We start from the raw sequence: 22,137 nt of genomic DNA on the forward strand, positions 1-22,137 counted from the left end.
AGCATAAGAAAGCGCATTAGCGAAAAATTTTTGAAAAGAATTCTTCAAAAAGATTCTAGTCAGCATTTTTGCAGACGGCTGTATGAAAATGTCATATATTTTAAAAGGTTCTAATTAGAAGATTAAACAACGTCTCTTACTCTAAATTATTCAAATGTTAGAAACATCGGCAATAAAGTCATTTTGCTTTGTTAATGATCAACCATGGATTTACTTCTACAGGGAAAATAGTTTTTGTTCCTTGAAAAATAAATTAATTGCCTATCCAACCAACCTTTGCCAGAATGTCGCATACCCTCCCCCCCCCCCCCTTTTTTTTTTTCTAGTATGAGAAACGCGGTCCTACAACCAATACAAATTACCGTAGCGGACAATTGCATTTGGTAACATTGATACAGCCCCTTTAATAGGAAAGGTTCCGTTGCTCTGCCTATATGCTGTGATATATGCTACTGTAGTTTATCAGGTAAAATTGATTTCTAAATGTGGATAGTTTAATCTTGTGAATGGACCTCATGCTCTTGGATGATATGTGAATAATAGTTTGGATTGTATTTTGTATTATAATTTGAATTATGGTTTGAATCGTAGTTAAAATCATAGTTTGAATTATAGTGTCAATATGAATTGAATAATGGTTTACAGTTTTATTTCTTTATTGTTGTTGGTTTTTTTCTTTTTTTTAATAATTAAAATATTTTTAGGTAACAATATTTATTTAAAGCATATTTATATAGAAAAGCGTTCATAATTATTTTAAAATTTATGTACGACAGAAAAATCTATATATTTTAACAAGATTCAAAGACATCGTTACCAATTTTTAAGATGCAAAATAAAAGATCAATTGAATATTAGGGCCATATACTCACTCTATAAACCGACATAACATAAAACTCTAGTTCTATGTTAGGTTTCGTAACTTTCGTTGGTGTATCGTGAGGACGTAACTTCAACATTAATTAATTATAGACCTATTGTATTAGTCACAAGTTCTAGTTGTTCATTCACGTTTGTTTTGTTCAATGTCCTCTCCTCTACTTCTAACTGATCAGTTCTGTTCAATGTCCTCTACTTCTAACTGATCAGTTCTGTTCAATGTCCTATACTTCTAACTGATCAGTTCGGTTCAATGTCCTCTACTTCTAACTGATCAGTTCTGTTCAATGTCCTCTACTTCTAACTGATCAGTGCTGTTCAATGTCCTCTACTTCTAACTGATCAGTTCTGTTCAATGTCCTCTACTTCTAACTGATCAGTTCTGTTCAATGTCCTCTACTTCTAACTGATCAGTTCTGTTCAATGTCCTCTACTTCTAACTGATCAGTTCTGTTCAATGTCCTCTAGTTCTAACAGATCAGTTCTGTTCAATGTTCTCTACTTCTAACTGATCAGTTCTGTTCAATGTCCTCTACTTCTAACAGATCAGTTCTGTTCAATGTCCTCTACTTCTAACAGATCAGTTCTGTTCAATGTCCTCTACTTCTAACTGATCAGTTCTGTTCAATGTCCTCTACTTCTAACTGATCAGTTCTGTTCAATGTCCTCTTCTTCTTACTGATCAGTTCTGTTCAACGTCCTCTAGTTCTAACAGATCAGTTCTGTTCAATGTCCTCTACTTCTAACTGATCAGTTCTGTTCAATATCCTCTACTTCTAACTGATCAGTTCTGTTCAATGTCCTCTTCTTCTTACTGATCAGTTCTGTTCAATATCCTCTACTTCTAACTGATCAGTTCTGTTCAATGTCCTCTTCTTCTTACTGATCAGTTCTGTTCAATATCCTCTACTTCTAACTGATCAGTTCTGTTCAATGTCCTCTACTTCTAACTGATCAGTTCTGTTCAATGCCCTCTACTTCTAACTGATCAGTTCTGTTCAATGCCCTCTACTTCTAACTGATCAGTTCTGTTCAATGCCCTCTACTTTTAACTGATCAGTTCTGTTCAATATCCTCTACTTCTAACTGATCAGTTCTGTTCAATGCCCTCTACTTCTAACTGATCAGTTCTGTTCAATGCCCTCTACTTCTAACTGATCAGTTCTGTTCAATGCCCTCTACTTCTAACTGATCAGTTCTGTTCAATGCCCTCTACTTCTAACTGATCAGTTCTGTTCAATGCCCTCTACTTCTAACTGATCAGTTCTGTTCAATGCCCTCTACTTCTAACTGATCAGTTCTGTTCAATGCCCTCTACTTCTAACTGATCAGTTCTGTTCAATGCCCTCTACTTCTAACTGATCAGTTCTGTTTAATGTCCTCTACTTCTAACTGATCAGTTCTGCTCAATGTCCTCTACTTCTAACTGATCAGTTCTGTTCAATGTCCTCTACTTCTAACTGATCAGTTCTGTTCAATGTCCTCTACTTCTAACTGATCAGTTCTGCTCAATGTCCTCTACTTCTAACTGATCAGTTCTGTTTAATGTCCTCTACTTCTAACTGATCAGTTCTGTTCAATGCCCTCTACTTCTAACTGATCAGTTCTGCTCAATGTCCTCTACTTCTAACTGATCAGTTCTGTTCAATGTCCTCTACTTCTAACTGATCAGTTCTGTTCAATGCCCTCTACTTCTAACTGATCAGTTCTGTTTAATGTCCTCTACTTCTAACTGATCAGTTCTGTTCAATGTCCTCTACTTCTAACTGATCAGTTCTGTTCAATGTCCTCTACTTCTAACTGATCAGTTCTGTTTAATGTCCTCTACTTCTAACTGATCAGTTCTGTTCAATGTCCTCTACTTCTAACTGATCAGTTCTGTTCAATGTCCTCTACTTCTAACTGATCAGTTCTGTTCAATGCCCTCTACTTCTAACTGATCAGTTCTGTTTAATGTCCTCTACTTCTAACTGATCAGTTCTGTTTAATGTCCTCTACTTCTAACTGATCAGTTCTGTTTAATGTCCTCTACTTCTAACTGATCAGTTCTGTTCAATGTCCTCTACTTCTAACTGATCAGTTCTGTTCAATGCCCTCTACTTCTAACTGATCAGTTCTGTTTAATGTCCTCTACTTCTAACTGATCAGTTATGTTCAATGTCCTCTACTTCTAACTGATCAGTTCTGTTCAATGTCCTCTACTTCTAACTGATCAGTTCTGTTTAATGTCCTCTACTTCTAACTGATCAGTTCTGTTCAATGTCCTCTACTTCTAACTGATCAGTTCTGTTTAATGTCCTCTACTTCTAACTGATCAGTTCTGTTCAATGTCCTCTACTTCTAACTGATCAGTTCTGTTCAATGTCCTCTACTTCTAACTGATCAGTTCTGTTTAATGTCCTCTACTTCTAACTGATCAGTTCTGTTCAATGTCCTCTAGTTCTAACTGATCAGTTCTGTTCAATGTCCTCTACTTCTAACTGATCAGTTCTGTTCAATGTCCTCTACTTCTAACTGATCAGTTCTGTTCAATGTCCTCTACTTCTAACTGATCAGTTCTGTTCAATGTCCTCTACTTCTAACTGATCAGTTCTGTTCAATGTCCTCTACTTCTAACTGATCAGTTCTGTTCAATGTCCTCTACTTCTAACTGATCAGTTCTGTTCAATGTCCTCTACTTCTAACTGATCAGTTCTGTTCAACTGCATTCGCTTCATGATCGTTTAGTGTCAGTTGATGTATTTTAACAGCACATCAGCGTGTTGGATAAGGTTGGCGGGACGATACAGCAGTATGTGGGCTCATTGGTTTATGGATTAGGTTGGCGGGACGATACAGCAGTATGTGGGCTCATTGGTTTATGGATTAGGTTGGCGGGACGATACAGCAGTATGTGGGCTCATTGGTTTATAGATTAGGTTGGCGGGACGATACAGCAGAATGTGGGCTCATTGGTTTATAGATTAGGTTGGCGGGACGATACAGCAGTATGTGGGCTCATTGGTTTATGGATTAGGTTGGCGGGACGATACAGCAGAATGTGGGCTCATTGGTTTATGGATTAAGTTGGCGGAACGACGATTTCATGAATTGGATAAAGTCAGAAGGGGACACAACTAGTATACCTTTAGCCTTAGAGATTTAGATTGAACGAATGATCGATGGGTATAATGAACTTTAAAAGGATGCATTTGCTGTCCTTCAATTGTGTGTTTAAGATCAGCACATTCTACAAGACACACTTGCATTTGTTCCACAAGTGTCGAGTTCATAGTTTCCTGTTATGTCCATAGTGTATATCTTCGGAAATTGCCGATAATATTCCATTATGTATAGAGAGACATATTATTAAAAGGTGAATAAGTTATAGCATAAAGCTTTTATACTTTGGCGAGAACATTTTGAAATGTTAGAGAAATAATTAATCTCAATGCAAGAATTTTTTAATCACTTTACAATAATAAGTATTTCAATTTTTCTATAAATTAATTTTGTATAGCAATCATTACAATTTATATAAATCTCTAGAAGCCTACAGTCAGTAGCCTTTCAGTTTTTATTGGTAGTTTTTTTTTCCCTCGAATTGACAAGTGACAGGCACAATGACAATGACAGCGACAGGTTACTGAAACAGGTAACTTTTTTTTTTTAAATGTAGGCCTAAATCGCCTAAATATAGATTATTCTCTATCGTCTACTAAGAAAAGGGATATTTACATTAATGATACGCAAAATATTATGATAGATCTAATTAGATCAACAGGTGCTTTATATATTTAATATAGAAATTTTTATTAACCTTCTATATCTTTTACAATTATAATGTTAATATAGATTTCATTTGTATCATCTGCATTCTGCACAATGCAGGGCAGCTTACAGTCCTGTTGCCCCAGACTTGCTGTTCTCCGTTGCGACAGGTCTGGGAAACCAAAATATTTTCGACCTGGATGGTGACATGTATGCACTACGCAAGACAGAAGGGTTTCTGTCCAGGGCTTTTGCAAGAGGGGATTTGAGCCTCTCAAGCCCTCACATCAAATGGAGTTTAATAATGATGATGATATTTTAAAAAATCTGAGTTCTAAATATTGTCTTCTAAATCGTAATCTATAAGTAGTTAAATTAATGCCCCTTTAGTCGGGTTTATAGTGATGTTTACGCTGTATGTCCATACGAGTCACTGGAACATGGAAAGCTATTGTGTTGCTAGAATTATAATAGCAATATTTCTAGATAAACTCTTTTTTGTTTTTTTTGTAACTGTTAGTTCATTGCTAATATAAACTTTGTTTCATTGCTGTGTTTATTCACAACTTAGGTTCACATATCTTGCTTATATCAACTCACTCCGACTGTCTGTATGGTTAAAATCCTTTATTCACAATTGAAATTATTTAATCCATTAGTCGTAATTATGTAAATTTGTTTTATTGGAAAAAAAAAGGGGGGGGGGGGAGTTAGGTCGTTCAATACAAATTTTAAACTAACAATGGACTAAGAAAAACTTCAATTTTTAGAAGTATTTAAATAGCTCAGAGGCAAAAACACGTTGGCCTCCTATCTTGCAGGCTCTAGTTGGAATTTGGACTCGAGTAGAACTTTAAAAAAAAAATGTTTTAGAAAACAAAGCACGGAAACCTTGTCCCAGATGTATTTATCACCCAAATACAATTCAAAATAAATGATTCATTTCGACTCATTTTAATAATAAGGCTTGTCTTCGAGTCCAAAGATTAACGAGGAAAGCAGTATTTCCCGTGACAACGCAGCCCCAGCTGTGACCTACATATTTTGCCACATACAGGGCAATCATAGCCTAACCATTGTCCGCCGGTGGCGATTAAGATTTTCTTTTCGCCGTCTGCGTCTGTCATTTGCAGCGGGTTTTCTTTTGGTCTCAAATGAGTATCCCGCGGCCTTTGTAAGTGATCCTCAGCTGTCTCGTTCTGAGGCCACATGCAACCAGGTGCACTTTTCTATGTCAGCTAAGGCAAGTTGACGCCTAAGCTGGTCTTTAAAGCGTTTCAGTGGGGCACCTCTGTTACGTTGACCGCCTTTTAGATATGTGCCATTCCCAGCGTAACTGTCGGACCATAAGAAGTCCCTCTATTCTCTATCTCTCTATTCTGTCCATACTTGCGTTCGCAAGGACATCGCTGTTTGTAGTGCGGTCTTGCCACCGTATCTCCATGACGGAGCACAAGCATAATTTGGTGAAAGCGCTCAAGTAGTCTTCGTTGCTGTATAATACACATGTCTCATATCCATATAGAAGGATTGAGAGAACCACCGCTTTGTAGACATTGATTTTTGTAGGCAGGCGGAGCGATTTATTTCGCCAAACTCTCGCCTCAAAAGCACTACTGGCCCTGGCCAGACGGTTATCAACTTTCCTTGAAAGCGAGGCGCCGTTCGATATTATACTTCCTAGATATCTGAAGTGGTCTACCACGTTAAGGGGCTGTCCATTTACGGGGATCTTTGGGGTTGAGTAGGTTTTATTAGGTGACTTCTGGAAAATGATTTGTTTTCCCGAGGTTTAAAGAGCTAGCAGGGCGCAATCATCGGCATAGAGAAGCTCTGTTATGACCATTTCTTTTGTTGCAAAGAGCAGAACCTAAACCTATACGCTGCCTTTGTGGACCTCGCCAAGGCCTTCGACACGGTCAGTCGCGATGGTTTGTGGAGTATTTCGGATGCCCACCTACGTTCCTATCCATTCTCAAGCAGTTTCATGTGGGACAAAAAAAATACAACAGATTAGACCTGTCTGATCACTTCCCAATAGAAAATGGCGTGAAGCAGGGCTGTGTACTTGCTCCTACTCTATTCGCTATCTTCTTTGGCGTAATGCTGGGTCAAATGAGGCAGCGATTACACGAAGGCATCTACATCAGGTTTTGTTCGGACGGCAATGTGTTCAATATTGGACGTCTATTATCCCATACAAAAACTACTGATTATACGTAAGCCAAAGAAATAGCATGTTCCTTTCTTTTTGATAGACTAGTACTAGAGGCTAAGGTATCTTACACACGAGACGGTTTTTCTGTTCGAAAAAAAAAAGAGCTTTTTCCTGTCCGGGTAGTTTTCACAATTCTCGTTCTCGTAGCTAGCTATTTCACAATTCTATAAATTTCATTTGTAGTGAGGTGTTTTGTAAGATAAATGCTGATTGGTTCATATTTGTGGTTGAAAACCATCTAGCGTGAAAGCGTCCATTTACACACACTGGCCTCTGAGTCCAAGGCGGACGTACAAGGACTGTAAAGTTCAGTTGCAAGACACGTCTGTTGTAAAGTATCAAAATGCCAATATACCGTCGCAACGTAATTAAAAAAAAAACACAACTAGGCCCTTCTTAGCACTTTCAGACAAAGTTTTTTATTGTTGTTTTTTTAATAGTTTTTTGTTGTTGTTGTTGTTTTTTCGCGGTACGACGAAAACCGTGTAGTGTGCAAGGGGCATAGGGCTTCTCTTTAAGAGTTGAAGTCAACAAACAAGTGTAGGGTGATTGATACTCTTCCACCGCCCGTTTTCTCCACTTCATTTTCCCTGACATCTAAATATGTACCAAAAAAAAGTTAACAATAGAAGTATGCTTTTATGTTTAAAAAAATTGAAGGAAGATTACATATGTTAAAGCCTATAACAAGATCTAGCTAGTGGCAGACAGCTTGTAAAATAGGAGTTTGTGGCTTGTTGACTTTACCTATTGGAAGAGACATGAGAGTTACACGAGAAGTTTCATGCGTTGTTGTTTTTTTTTACCAACTGTTGACATTCGAGCAGTGGGGTGTTTTCTGTTCTTTTTTAAATGTAAACTAGAGAATTATTGCCCCTTAATTTTTTATTGTTTATTGTTTTATTTTAGCTATTAAGCAGATTTCTCTTTTTTTTTTATTCCATTTGGTTTTTTTTTTTTTTTTTTTTAATAGAACAATTTCGGTGGGGTCGCGTAGCTATGTGTTGATGTTCAGTAAATTTGTTCTCTCTATGAGCCCCTGTATATAAGACTTTGTCTTAGATTCCATAGATTAAAGATAGGTGCAGTATTTCCAGTGACTACACAGACCCACTTGAGACCTACATATTTTGCCACATTTGATGCGAATACATTTGATACAGAGCCGTTGTCTATTTTGTTTCTCTTTTCCTCATTTGCTCCTCAGCAAGGTTTTTTGTTTGGGTCTAAAATGTTTGTCCCGCGACTTTCGCGAGAGCTCTCCAGATGTCTCTTTCAAAGGTCATCTGCTGCTAGCTGTGTTCATTGACACCAGAGAAGGCAAAATGTCGCCTGAGTTTCTATTTATAGAACTTCGCCAGGCACCTGTTCGGCCGTCTTCCTTAAGGCTCGTGAAAGAAAAAAAATCACTTTTGGCAAGCGGTCACCCTTGGCAGGAAGTCCGTACAGTACAGCAGTGACTCTAAACTATATATTTAAATAGTGTGATCCAAAGTAGGTAGACAGTAAATACAAACATTTATTCTGATTTATACATACAGTTATATAACCTGGGGTCCAGGGAAAGAATATCGGTCAAGATTGGGACTTTGAATTTCGGAATTTTTAGGGCGCCCCTGAGTCTAATGGCTACCTGACTTTAGCTGGGGAAAGTAAAGGCGGTTGGTTAGGGTTAATGACCGTTACATCATCTTCCCCTTAGACCACAAAGTCTGAAAGGGAACATTTTTATAGAAACATAGAAAATAGTTTAATCTTGTAGTTTCTGATATGTCGGTAAAAAAAAGTATTGGATCTAAATTGTGAATAAACAAGATTACAAAAGGAGTTTGTGTTTTACAAAACTCTAAGGCGACCCCCCAATGTCCGCCAATCGATCAGAGTTTATCAGACTGTTAGACTGTGACCAAAAAACCCCCACTAAAACCTAAAAAAAAAACTCTAACTCGTTTTCAAGCATATAATAGTGAGTCCTCCTTTTATTGTAATAACACCAAGACTTATAACAGGGATTCTTTTGTCTAACATCTAAATTATTTCCTAATAATAATAAAGTCATTTTTTTTCTGCTTTAGAGATCTAGTTTAGCATACTGTTGTAACTCTAGGTTAGGCACTCAACGAAAGACAGGTCGGCAACAGTAAACGATGTATTTATTTAGTATAACTAGTATAAGCATCAACAAATAGTAATAGTTACTAGTTAGACTTGGACGTCTGCTATAAAGTCAAAGGGAGTAATATGTCTTAAGTTCTAAGAGTCCTACTTCATACCAGAACACAGAACAGACCACCGACACACTTCCCAGTGTTGCTCCAGGTCTCACACACAGTTTCCTAGTATCACACAGGACAGCACTCAGCACCAGACTGTTCAGACTCCCATGACTTTTAGCCGGCTCACAACAGTCCTTCTTCCTGTCTCAATATGTCTTTCACTAGTCGTGTTCAGTAGTGCTCAGATGCGCACCATTAGTGCAGCGCGGGAGCGTGGTTACAACAATACAAAAGAATATTTTTTGAATGATGGTTGTCTGGTACGCGCTCCGCGATGTCCTCTTAAGCGTCGAAGTAAGAATCCTACCCTACCCCATTCCTTACCGTCCTGCAGAGGTTTAGGCTACGACGTAAAAATCTGAAGTATCACTGGTCATGTTTCGATTGATGAAAGAATAGTCAAATAGTCAAGAAATGATTGAAGATCTAGATCTTTAACTAGATCTACTCTAAATCTTCATATAAAACTCTAATGCTTATCTAAGACTCTAGATCTACATCTTAAACTATAAATAGATCTATAATAAATATAATTTACACCTAGAATTATAAAAATATTGTAATACCTGAAGGGAGGCTACTCAACGAGATATAGGTGTTTATTTACACGAGGACATCACATATATGTAGAACATCTACCTTGAACACGGCTCTAGACTAGGGCAGAAATCGTTCTCTTCTTCATATCTAATGTCAACAGCCCATTCCTAGTCTAGGACACTAATAGTGCGCACCTTCTGCACTATCTTGGATGGCGGTGTGCATGGCGGGGTTGTAACAATATCTACATCTAGAATTTCAGATAGTTTCGTAAGAGCCAATTTCTCTTTCAAACTCAATAATTTTTGTTTAAAAAGCCTCTTCCTTTGATTAAGTGTCAAAATGTACAAATTAATTATAAATATAAGACTCTAGATCTAAAGCTTTAGATCAAGTTCTAAGACAATAAATAGACCTAGATCTAGAATAATGTAGATCTATAGGCCCTAATTGTAACGAATTCTAGATCTAGAATCTTAAATGGCTTTGTAAGCCTCAATAAAGAAGCCTTTTTATTTGATTATAAAGTGTCTGAATGTACAGTTTGATTAGTCATGTTTGTAAAATGTTTTTCAAAGCTGAAGATAGTTTACTTCCTAGTCCAAACCTCCCGCAGGACGTCGGGGATGGGAGCGGGCAGGGTTTGAACCCGGGGCCATCGATACGTCCGAACGACAGTCCAGCGTACAAACCGCACGACCATGCAGCCATCCTACACCATTCACACACCACTTGCATAATATGTAAATCTGCCCTTGAATTGGTCTACTCAAGTAAAATGGCTGCTTTCAATATTTCCAGCATGAATATAAGAAGCCTATTTGAACTGCAAACTATCAACAACCACAAACATAAAGCCTACGTGTAGCCTACATGTATTGTCTAACGTGCTGTAGATATTATTATATTTTTATCCCTACTGACCACACACAAAACTATTAGCAGCTATTTCCATTGAAGCAATCAAATTTTAAAAAAAAAAACATATAATGAAGTATAACTGTTCCAAATTTCAAGCAGCTATCTATCATGGTTACAGCGCTATGATGTATTAATATGACATACATTCATTTTTCGGTAACAGTTTTTCGGTTACTTTCTATAGTCCAATTTTAAACACAGAAAAATGCCCATTTCTCTCCCATACGCTATGACATAAAAGACAATCGTGGTATCGATGTAATCCCTACATCAAGCTTTACACATCTAGATATTTTTTGTTGTATTATATATTTTTTGTTCTCAAAGTAGGCTATATATTTCTATATCTTCTTTTTTTGAAGTAACGTCTGTATTGTAGGCCTATAAGATAAGAAAGACATCTAGATAATTGTGTAGATTATTAAATGCCGTTTTCAGCTTATAGCTTATAGATCTAGCCTAATTTTTCTACATATAAATCTAGATCTATACAAATCCAATCTACATTATATCTAGATCTAAGTCTATATGTAAATATAGAATATATATCTAGATATTCTATAGTCTATGCCCAGTGACTTTAATTAAGTTTTGATCTAGAAGGGGCAGCAATATTATTCCTTCAGAATAGGGTGTTCTTATTAAGCATGCGTATTCATCAATCCATCTTTTAATGCTAGATCTAGATCTTTTAAACTTACACTAGATATAGAATTCTAAATATAGATCTACTTTACAGATCTAGAATATAGATCTAGATGTAGACTAGAATCACTTTAAAAAGCGGATCGAACGCGAACAACATAATGTAAATTATTACTGCAGCTGCTAGGACTAGGTCTAAATCAAAACATTTAGATATAGACTAGAATTCGCATGTCTTACTTTACATGTTTAATCTTAAAATTACTAGACCAACATGATTACTAGACCTAGTCCAATCTAGAGCAACCAGTAGTAAAGTACATTATGTTGTTCGCGTCCGATCTCTTCTTATGTGATACTACCTTTTGCATTAATAAATACATTGGCACCTCTAAGCTGTCCGAGGACAAGCCATTGCTGTGCTTTTCAATTTTGTTCAAATTATTAATACATTTAAATACATTTTTTTGGTGTAATGCACAAATTCTAAGACAAATTTCCTTACGGACAATAAAGATTATTATCATTATTATTATTATAATGATACATTGATACTTTTTTTCCATTGTGACCTTAGATGCACATTTTTTGCACCAATGCGCGAATCTAGGAATGAGCTTAAGCTATTAATGAAGTCAGTGACCTTTTTAAAAGAAACTTACTTCCTCTGAAATGTTTCATTTAAAAGTGGTAGCATATATAAATTTATTTTTTTTTTTAAATTTACTTGCATAGATACTTTTTAAAATTAAATGGTTCACTTTCGGAAAAGAAAAGAGTAGTCGTTGCATCAGAACTTTTAAAGATCTAAAATAGTATGATGTCCGATTTTCATTTTCTTTTCTGGTTTCTGATATCTAACCGGGACGGACGGGAGGACGGACAGACAGACCATACACAACTAATAGTGGCTATTCCCCTTTTGGGAGCCGATAAAAATCGTTTTCGGTAAATTTTAATCATGAATGGTGCTTAGTTTTTATAGGCGCACATAAAGTAATAGCTGGTTAAATTTGTTTATTTTTTCGTCCACAGCAATTGCGAGAATTAGTGACATGCCAGTCAGGGAATTAGAACCCTTTGCGCTTATAATATAAATTTTAATAGTCCATTCATACAGTTCTATCTTTCTAATCCATAATACATTTTCTTGTCACAGTGAGCCGTCCTATCCCTACTAGCTGACAGTATGGCGAACTTGCTGCTAGCACTGGCAGTTTGCTTTCTTGTAAACACAAATGAGGCTGCAGGTAAACTTTTGTATTTATAGAATTTCATTCAGGACTAGCATTGCCCTTATCAGCATTCCGTGTGGTACCTTCAGACTCGATAATTATTGTTAGATTCTCATTTAAAAAAAAAAAACGAAACAATACCGTCTAAAGGAAGAAAGAAGGGAAAAGTCAATCTAGAAAATGTTTGGTCTGTCAATAATACTTGAAAGTGTGCCTGTTTACAAGTGAATTCTAAACATTTTTTTTCGACCGGGGGACATTAAATAATATATTATTTATTTACATCACAAGCAGATCATAACAGCCAGCCTTTGACCAATCTTCTTCTCTATCTCATAGACTTACACACGTCTTCGTTGTGTCTCTCAATGTGAACATTCCTTCTCTGGTCTAGTTCTCAACAGAGTGAAACTTAGACCACACCTTCTGCACCAACTAGAATGGCGATAGGGAAGGCAGAGTTAAGTAATAGTACATGTTGAAATAATCTTAAATACAAGTAGAAGTAGACACAGGCCGTATTCAACCATATTAAATAACAAACAGCAACTTACACTGACTAATCTGCTAAGGGAACTAACTCTCACACAACATTACATCATTTATCAACATCTTTCTTTCTCTACAAAAATAACATCATAGCCTACGCCTGCTCACATATTGTTTAAAATAAAACAAGTCTTCCCCTTTTTCAAGCAATAATATTTCATATATGTCACGATTTAAAGAAACAAAAAAAAATTATGACAGAAAGAAAAAATGTCATAGTATCTCTGTCAATACAATCAACAGAGCCATCCATTTGAAGGGTTAGATAATAGTTCACAGTGTTACAATATCAGGCTGCTGTAATCAAAGCATCCCTCAGACTCCTGGGTTTCTGTAATGTCTCCTTTCCATTCATTGTCATGTTGAGGCGATACATTCCTGAGGTCTGTTTCTCAACCATCTTCATTTCTACCATCTGAAGTTGTCATGTAGTCTTGGGCATCGCACTTGGAACTCTTAGGCCAGCAAAACGATCAAAAGCTCCCTTTCACGGGCCTGGATGAGGGGTGTGTTCCTCCTTCACACCCCTGTCTGACGGGGGGGGGGGGGGGGGGTTTGACTCGGGGTTAAACTTAAGAGTTTGATTTTGCGTTAACTTCCGGTGGATACGGACTCTCCGGACTCGCGGACACCACCGGGACCCCCGTCATGTTCCTTTAATCTACCAGGCTAAATGTGCGGGACAAGCCATTTATGTAACGACCCCTTGAGGGACGGCGCCTGGACGTTAACAGATCGCTGCAGGAGCTCTTTTACACATTGCAATGACGATACCATCGTACCCTCTTAGGCACTCCCGCGGGAGCCTTGTTTTGCTACCCATTTGGCCTAGCCGTCCCCTCTCACGACCGTTTCCTCCAGGGCGCCACGATGAGGCAGGGCAGCGTGCCATCTCTACCAGAGTTCTGTCGCAATCTTTTCATATTCTACACAGCAACATGTTCACTTTGTTTATGAGACTGTCTCCTACACTGGGACAAAAAAATGATTCAGGCACGTATGGCAATCTTTACCCCGGGCTCGACAAACTGTTACTACTATTGCTACTTGCCACAGCATCTACATTCTGGAAGTTTACTGTCCTTAGTTTGTTCTCTGAAACGTTTCAACGACGATCTACAACTTCTTGTTATAGAGTTGATACAAGTGTCTTGATTAGACGTAGACGACCTCTTCTTATGGTTAATCTTCTGTGACTTGCATTTCACTGCAAAGTGGTTAATCATTTGACAGTTGAACAAAGTTTTGCCCCAAGCTGGGCACGACTGTCTGTTACATTCAAGTCTGCCTCCACAAAATTTGCAATCTTTGGTAAACTTTCTTTTTCGAGCTTTGTGGCTATCTGCTTTCTCAAGCTTCATAACATAATTAGTTTGACTGTTTTTTATTCATTTCCTTAACACTGTTGGACGTTTGTTCGTAGACTTAGCAGATTTCTATAGCTTTTTCTAGTGTCAAATCTGAACACATTAGTAGCTTCTCTTGTAGACGTTGATTAGCAGAAAAAAAAGCTAGTTTATCTCTTATCATTCGGTCTTTGTCTTTAAAATTGCATTTCTCAGCCTGTGTCATCAAACTAGTAATAAACAAATCATATGAAGAGATACGAGTCATATTCCAGAACCCATAAGCTTCAAGTACTTCGTTCTTCCTTGGATGACAGTATTCATGTAGCTTTTGTAACAATATGTCTGGATCATTGCTATCTTCATTGTCTTCATAAATAAAATGATCACAAACTTCTTGAACCTGTGCTCCAGCACAATGAAGGATAATGGCCTTTTGTTGACATTTTCATTTCTTGTCAGCGCCTGACGCTAGGAGGTAAATCTCCATCTGTCTTCGCCATATCCGGTAATTTTCGGCGATATTACCTTCTACCACATTCAACTCTGTTGGTGGATTTAACAAAATTTTTGGCATTGTTCTAATCAAACAAGATCTACTCTGCTTTCTTAAATGATAATTAATACAGTTCTTACTTAATTAACGTGTTTTCGCTGCTACCATGTTAATATACTCTTAAATACAAGTAGAAATAGATAAAGGACTAGGCCGATTTACAAAACACACACAGGCTTTATTCAACCATATTTAAAAAAAAACGAACAGCAACACACACTTCCTAATCCGCTAAGGGAACTAACTCTCACACAACATTACATCATATATCAGGGGTTCTCAACCTGTGGGTCGCGACCCCTTTGGGGGTCGATTGACCATTTGCCAGGGTCGCCTAAGACCATCGAAAATATGGATTGTTATTGTCTACCCTACAATTCTGTATTTCTGTATGGGGGGGGGGGGTCGCGGCAGAGTGGGGTATTGTAAAAAGGGGGTCGCCGAGCTTAAAAGGTTGAGAACCGCTGTCATATATCAACAGTACAGACCTTGCGATCTATAGGGCAGATGTAAAGGTCATCTATTTATTTGGCCAGCTGTTAGCGAGCAGGGTGTCATGTGGCTATTAGAGTTTGTCGGACTTAAGAGTCGTCCTTAAAATCCCGAAATTATAAATCCCATTCTTCGCCGAGATTCGAACCCGGACCTCTAGGTTCGAAAGCGCTTAACCACTCAGTGATCACGCAGGGCTACAACAATGTAATAATGTTTTGATGAGCCCAGTGGACACTTATCTTCTGCGACTTCATTTTGAGCTGAGGGGAGAATTTTCGAGGGGCCCGATTTCACCTTGTTATGACCGGATATAGCTCGCGGGGCCAGGTCTAGATAAACTAGGTACAATTTAAGTGTAGCACAGTAATTCTGTTAATAGAGTTGGATCTTTTGTTTAAGCGAGATCATCTAGGCGATTGAATAAAAACAAGAACTCCGGTTTAACTACAATCAACGCTGCGCCAACAAAATGGATTAAGTTCTTAACCACGAAATGGTTGTGATGTTATAACATTAGACCAGGATTACTTTTAATACACTTGAGCTTTGCTCAGCATAAAACGGAATTTCTAAAAAGAAAAAAAATGAATATGTTTAATTGCTTTTTTTTAATATATTTTTTTTAAAGAAGTTGAAAAGCATTTAGATCAATTAGTTTAAGTGAGTGACAATACCGAAACAGATTAAGATCAAGTTAGTGCCAACCACACATCAAAAGTATTTAGTTATACCGAGTTAGTGTTGCCCAATCTTCAAGAAACTTCAATAACGTCCAGCTAGTCCAACCACTCCACATGAAGATTCAGTATGGGCAAGTGAATTAGTGTCAACCACCCTTTAAAAGGATTCAGCAAAGTCGAGTTAGAGCCAGCCACCCCTAAAAAGATTCTGAAAGGTCAAGTAAGTTATTGCCAGCTTCGCCGCCGTCATCTATCCCACAGTCTGTTGAACCGTTGGGGGAAACCACACAACATTTGTCGACCGTCTTTCTCCATTCTTCTTTGTTCTTTGGCTTGGATAAAACCTCTTTCAATTGCAGGCTTGTTCTTTCTTTTATGTTGTCCAATCGCTTTCTCTGTCTGCCTCTTCTTATTTTTCCTGGTACTGTTCCCTGAAGGAAGGTCTTTGCGAACCCCGAAGACCTTGTAATATGGCCACGGGTTTTAGTTTGAGTTTGTTTTTTTTTACAATAGTTAGCTTAGGTCATCGTGGGGTCGCTATAGTAGTCCTGTCTCTAATCTCTTCATTTGTGATGCTATCTTCAAATTGGTGTATGCGATCCTTCTGTAGCATCTCAATTCCATTGTAAGGATCTTCCGCTCTAGCTCTGCAGTCAGCGTCCACGACTCACAAGCATATAAGAATCTGGCCATGACCAGGGACCGCATCAGTCTGATTTTGGTGTCGAGGGCTATGTCTTTGTCTTTATATATTGTTTTGAGTTGTGCAAGTGCTGCTTGTGAACTGTGCTATTTGGGCCAGTAGTTCAGGTTTGGTTTCCTCATCCGATACGATAGCTCCGAAGTATTTAAAACTACAGACTCTTGTCAGCTTTTTCCTCCAATGCTGATGCCCCTCTAAAGCCCTGTTGGCTAAAGGTCATAATTTAAGTTTTCTGCCAGCTACTCCACAAGAAGAGTTTAAAAGGTTATGTGAGTTATTAACAACCACTTTCCAAGAAGTCTCAGTAAGGTCAAGTTAGAACCAACCACTGCGCAAGAAAATTCTGTAAGGTCATGTAACTCGTTGCCAACTACTCCCCAAGAAGACGCAATAAGGTCAAGTGAGTTAGTGCCAACTGCCCCTCAAAACATTCAGCAAGGTCAAGTGAGTTAGTGCCAACTGCCCCTCAAAACATTCAGCAAGGTCAAGTGAAATATTAATTTAAAGATTGTTAGTGCCTACTATTCCCAAATTGAGTTCTGAAGACTTTTATTACTTAAGACTGATAATAAACAAAAGCAATATCCTTGAACATAAAAATTACAATATTTTAAAACAAATTGCTTGTTTTTCTGTGTTTTTTTTTTAACCTGCCCACCAGCAGAACCAAATGCTTCTATAGACAGCAATATATCATAGATTGTTGAATGACTCTTCACCAAACTAATTTTTTGTATGTCTTTGTCCTACACGTTCGTCTTGACACTTTATGACTTATGCAAATCAGCTTTGTCAACTATAATACACACTCTTTAAATATTTCTATGGACCTAAAATCCTTCTTTCCCCTTCCCCACCCACAGTTCATTGTTATTTTATTGGTGGAGTATATTAAGAATTTTTTAATAGACTTTCAATAGACCATCTTAAAGCTGTCATCTGCATAGGAACATTTTATTTCGATTACGCAATGAGCTCTTGTTAAAAGGTCAAGACCTATCATTTTTAAAAGATACTAACCTAAAGACCTTATTTTTCCAGTGAAAATCGTTACATTTTTTGTGTTTTTTTTACAAGACTTAAATCGTTCCACCATAAACATATAAATATAAGTCTCTGCGTTCTACCCATTTAGTATAATTTACTTCGAGGTGAGTAAAAATATTTCCGTGGCATTATGTCCAAGTTTTTAAAAGCTAGATTAGTCTATTTCCTTAAACCGGAAGAAAACAAATGTTTGTTATGTATACACAAGGTGAATATTGATCTTTTATTGTTTTTTGTAAACCTAAAAGTTGTATTAAATCACAAACGTTTAGTTTACAAAGTGACTAAGCGACGAAATGTCCAGTTTATGCAGGATGATGCCTCTGCCAAAGGGGCGTTTCAAATCTGTATAAATTTCTATAGGCTCACATGAAACTTCCATGCATAGATTCCTAATATAAACATGAAGAGCACTTATCACTTATAATATGATTGTACTTTTAGTCATAAGGAATACACGTGTTAATGTAAGGTGTGCACTATTTGTAAATTTGCCTTTATTTTTACAAAGCTTATATCTACTCACTCTGTCTGTATGGTTAAAAGTTTATACAGGTTATTTCTCCCAAACCCAATCTCGGATTAAGCTGAAAGAGAATGCACACTTATTTCTTTTACCTGACAACACAAGAATCAATTTAAAAAATTAATCAATTCGTTAATTAACTATTTGTAATTAATTATTTTGTTTGGCATCTTGAACAAGGGAAAGACATCGTGCCTGACATGTGGTGGCATAAGTTGAATTAGCCCTTTTGAGAGCTCCTCAGCCCTCCTAAGTGAACATTTTTTTATGCTTTAAAAAAACGATCATGTAAACATTCACAAGTTACCCCCTTCTTCCATCCACCTTTCCCAACTGGTCCAGACAATTGATAAGATCATAGCACATTGAGAAAGCTAAAAGCTAAACAAAAACAATTAGTAAAAATATAAATATGTCTAATCGCACAGATTTATTATGTCTAGGTTCTGATTAATTCATACAATTATATAAGCTTTGATGCTGTTTTTTTAAATATATATATATATATATATATTATGTTTTTCTTGATAATAGTTTATTTCTAACCTAGTTTAATGAAATATTTATTAGAGAAATGATAGATTGGAAATCTCTGATAATTTCTACCATCCCGATTGCAGGCCCATTGACGTGGTTTGGGGTGGGGGGGGAACAAACAGGAATACAGTCCAGGGCGCCATATAAAGGGGGGGGGGGTCCTTTACACTTATTGTATGCATCTTGTTTACGTATTTGAAGGTTTTTGACATGCGGTGTTAGGAAAAGGGGCCCACAAGTACCCAGATGTCTGGGGCCCAAATAACTCTGGCGGCGGGCCTGCCTATTTGGCTAATGACACATTCACATGACGCCACTTAAACCATGCAACTTTCGTCAGTATAGACATTTGTTCAACTAAATGCGATTCAGTTTAAACAGGGGCTTGACTAATGCGTTTAAGTGTAAAATTGTCATTAGACATTTCTTGCTTTCTCTGTGAGGTGTTTCCAAAGAAGTCAGACATCCAAAGTAGGACAGTTGTAACAGACAAGAAACCGAAACGAAATTTCACGTCAATGAAGTTTACTTTGATAACATACTTCACGTCTGCTCGGTTCAAAGACTCCGTGTTTTGGAATACATTAATTAGACCTGGTGTAAAACGTCATCTGTTAAGAGAATCACTTTGAGGTGATTCTTACCACTTGATAATTATTGCAAGGTCTGATTAGTTGTATAATTGTTTTTTTTTTTTAAAAAGATAGTCAATGATTTAAAAATATTGCAGAAAGAATCCACATTTTTTATTTCCAATAATTTGATACTTGAACTATTGTAAACGTCCATCTATCCTTTCCAAATAGCAATAGAGCAGCTTCAATTCTTGAGTAGGAGTCACCAACTACAGAAAAATACGAAAGGTTCCAAAACTACAATCATTTCCTGATGTTATTCAGGTACTTGGAATGGCCTTAAAACTATTTAATCTCTAATATAAAAATAAAATCTGATGAGAGAGCAAAATTGATAAGACGTTGTTATGGCCACACAACACCCTTGTAAAATATTACAGATCCAGGACAATATGAGCTTGATGTGGAGATTGGGGACAATTATTATTTTTACCCGAAGTGTTTCGTGCTTAAAAGTTTATGATAACTAACACACAGGTCATGGACAATTATTGTGTTTACCCGAAGTGTTTTGTGCTTAAAAGTTTATGATAACTAACACACAGGTCCTGATCTTTTTTATTTTTATCTTTTAATCCTCTTATTACGTTGCTAACGTATTGTCCTCCTTTTTTTTTCGTTAGTTATCTTATTATTATTATTAGAGAGAAACGAAATTCATTGTTATCCCCCTTGTCAGTGTTCATTGAGAAGTGTTCTGCTCATGTGGCAGGTCTACAGCAATACTGCTCTTTGACAGGTCATAAAGATCCTCTTAGGAATGCTTAGGGCTTCGACTATGTCAGCCAGGTCAGTTGTCATTATCCCTTCAGTTGATATAACAATAGGGTGTACTGTTGATATAGAAAGCTTCCATTGTCGCTTAATCTCTACGCTTAGATTTCCATGTTATATTCGTTTTTTCACTTTCTGTTTTCCTTATGGTTGGGATAGTGGCATGTTTTATTATTATTATTAAAATATAAGTGTGCCAAAGCCCTTTAGGTTCTATCATTTGATAAAAAAATGCATTTGTCAATTTATGCTTGTTGAGATGCATCCAGAAGGGTGTGACCGATGAAAAAAAAAATCCTCTCTCATGCAGACGTCGTTAATGGATGATCCATTACGAGGTTAAGCACTGACCTATACCTATAGATAATGTAGATCACTGCTATTATCAGCCTTTGGCTAAGAAAATAACAATGAAAAGATATAAATGAAGCTTTGATTAATTATGAGGGTCGTTTATCTAGGTCATTTGCTGGTGTGTTTAGTTTTAGGCGTTCGTGTCACTTGTAATTTATTGGAGAGACTACGGTGATTGGGTCTACGGAGCACAGATGTACATCTGGTGGTCTGAATTATTTCCACTTGGCGTTACATTTTCTTTTCAGTTTTCTGTATTTCTAAGTGTAATCGGACCTCGTCAGCTAGATAAACACTCGCTACACTAATGCACTTTCAAGATCAACTAAAAACAAGCAAAACTAAAAACTCATCTAAGGGAAAGAACCGCTTGTTAATGTTATTTATCTCAAAATTATTTACTACTGACTGATTAACTAATTGGTTAATTGCAAAATGTCAACTTTATTTGTGAATGGGAAGTGGGAGAAAAAACGTGACAAAACGTATCATGGAGAATAAATCCACATATACATCCACGTCTTTCATTAAAAAGCATTTATTCCCTTTATTCGATATCAAACAAAGTAATTAATTACATATAATCAATTAACTAATTGGTTAGCAAATGTTTGTTTCTTCGTTTTACATGTTTCGGATGTTCCTTCAGAGTTGAAGATAGTTTACTTCCTAGTTCAAACCTCCCGCAGGACGACGGGGGATGGGAGCGGGCAGGGTTTGAACCCGTGTCCATCGATAAATCCAAACGACAGTCCAGCGAGACAACCGCACGACCAGGCAACATAGTATTCTTATTGATTCATATTTTTTCAGTTACAATGAATAATTTAGCAAAGTTTCCACTTGATCCGAGCATGGGAAGTGATAGAAATAACATGTTCAAAATTTGTACCAGACAGACAGAGTGTGTTGATATAAACTTTATAAGAATTGTTATCTGCCATTACAATAAGGCCTTTTCTTCTCATATGTCAGAGAATTTTGAAAGCTGTTTTTTAATCACATTTCAGGCAGGTCTTTCTTCCCATATCGCAGATTCACTTTCTTATAGAATCAAATTTTTTTTTAAAATTGTCAAAGACCTTTTTAATATTGTGTCATACTTTTGTGCCTATTGGAGATTTTTTTTTATAAAATCGGACTATCTGGAGTTGTAGTTTTGTGAGGCGGCTTGTGTTAATTATGTAATTTTGAATTATATGTGGTCCACAGTTCGAAAAAGTTTAGGCACCGCTGTACTATACCTCTGTACTATACCTCTGTACTATACCACTAATCCGCTGTACTATCCCGCTATACCGCTGTACTGTGCAGCTGTACATGTGAAGATAGTATACATATATATCTTATGTATCAGCAACAAAACCTATACCATTTCGAGTGAGATTCAAGAAGGGGAAGAGGGTTAATGGTGTTTACGTATATCCTTCAATGATACATTTGATTTAAAGAGAAGATATGGCCATTCTTT

At 37.0% G+C, this 22,137-nt stretch overlaps 1 protein-coding gene across 2 annotated transcripts in view; it reads left to right on the forward strand.

Annotated features, from left to right (window-relative positions):
* Nucleotides 1–323: 323 nt before the first annotated feature.
* LOC106070263 (uncharacterized) overlaps nt 324–22,137 on the forward strand; it is a 62,447-nt gene continuing 40,633 nt past the window's right edge. Inside the window, exons 1-2 of one of the 2 annotated variants that reach the window (XM_056006462.1) lie at nt 324–466; nt 12,389–12,479. In XM_056006462.1, the coding sequence (XP_055862437.1) occupies nt 12,419–12,479 (61 nt within the window). In that variant the 5' untranslated portion in view covers nt 324–466; nt 12,389–12,418. Of the gene's footprint in view, nt 533–12,388; nt 12,480–22,137 lie in introns of both variants that reach the window. The other variant, XM_056006463.1, reaches the window with a different exon arrangement.

The sequence above is a fragment of the Biomphalaria glabrata genome, chromosome 12, assembly GCF_947242115.1.
Source record: "Biomphalaria glabrata chromosome 12, xgBioGlab47.1, whole genome shotgun sequence".
NCBI lineage: Eukaryota > Metazoa > Mollusca > Gastropoda > Planorbidae > Biomphalaria > Biomphalaria glabrata.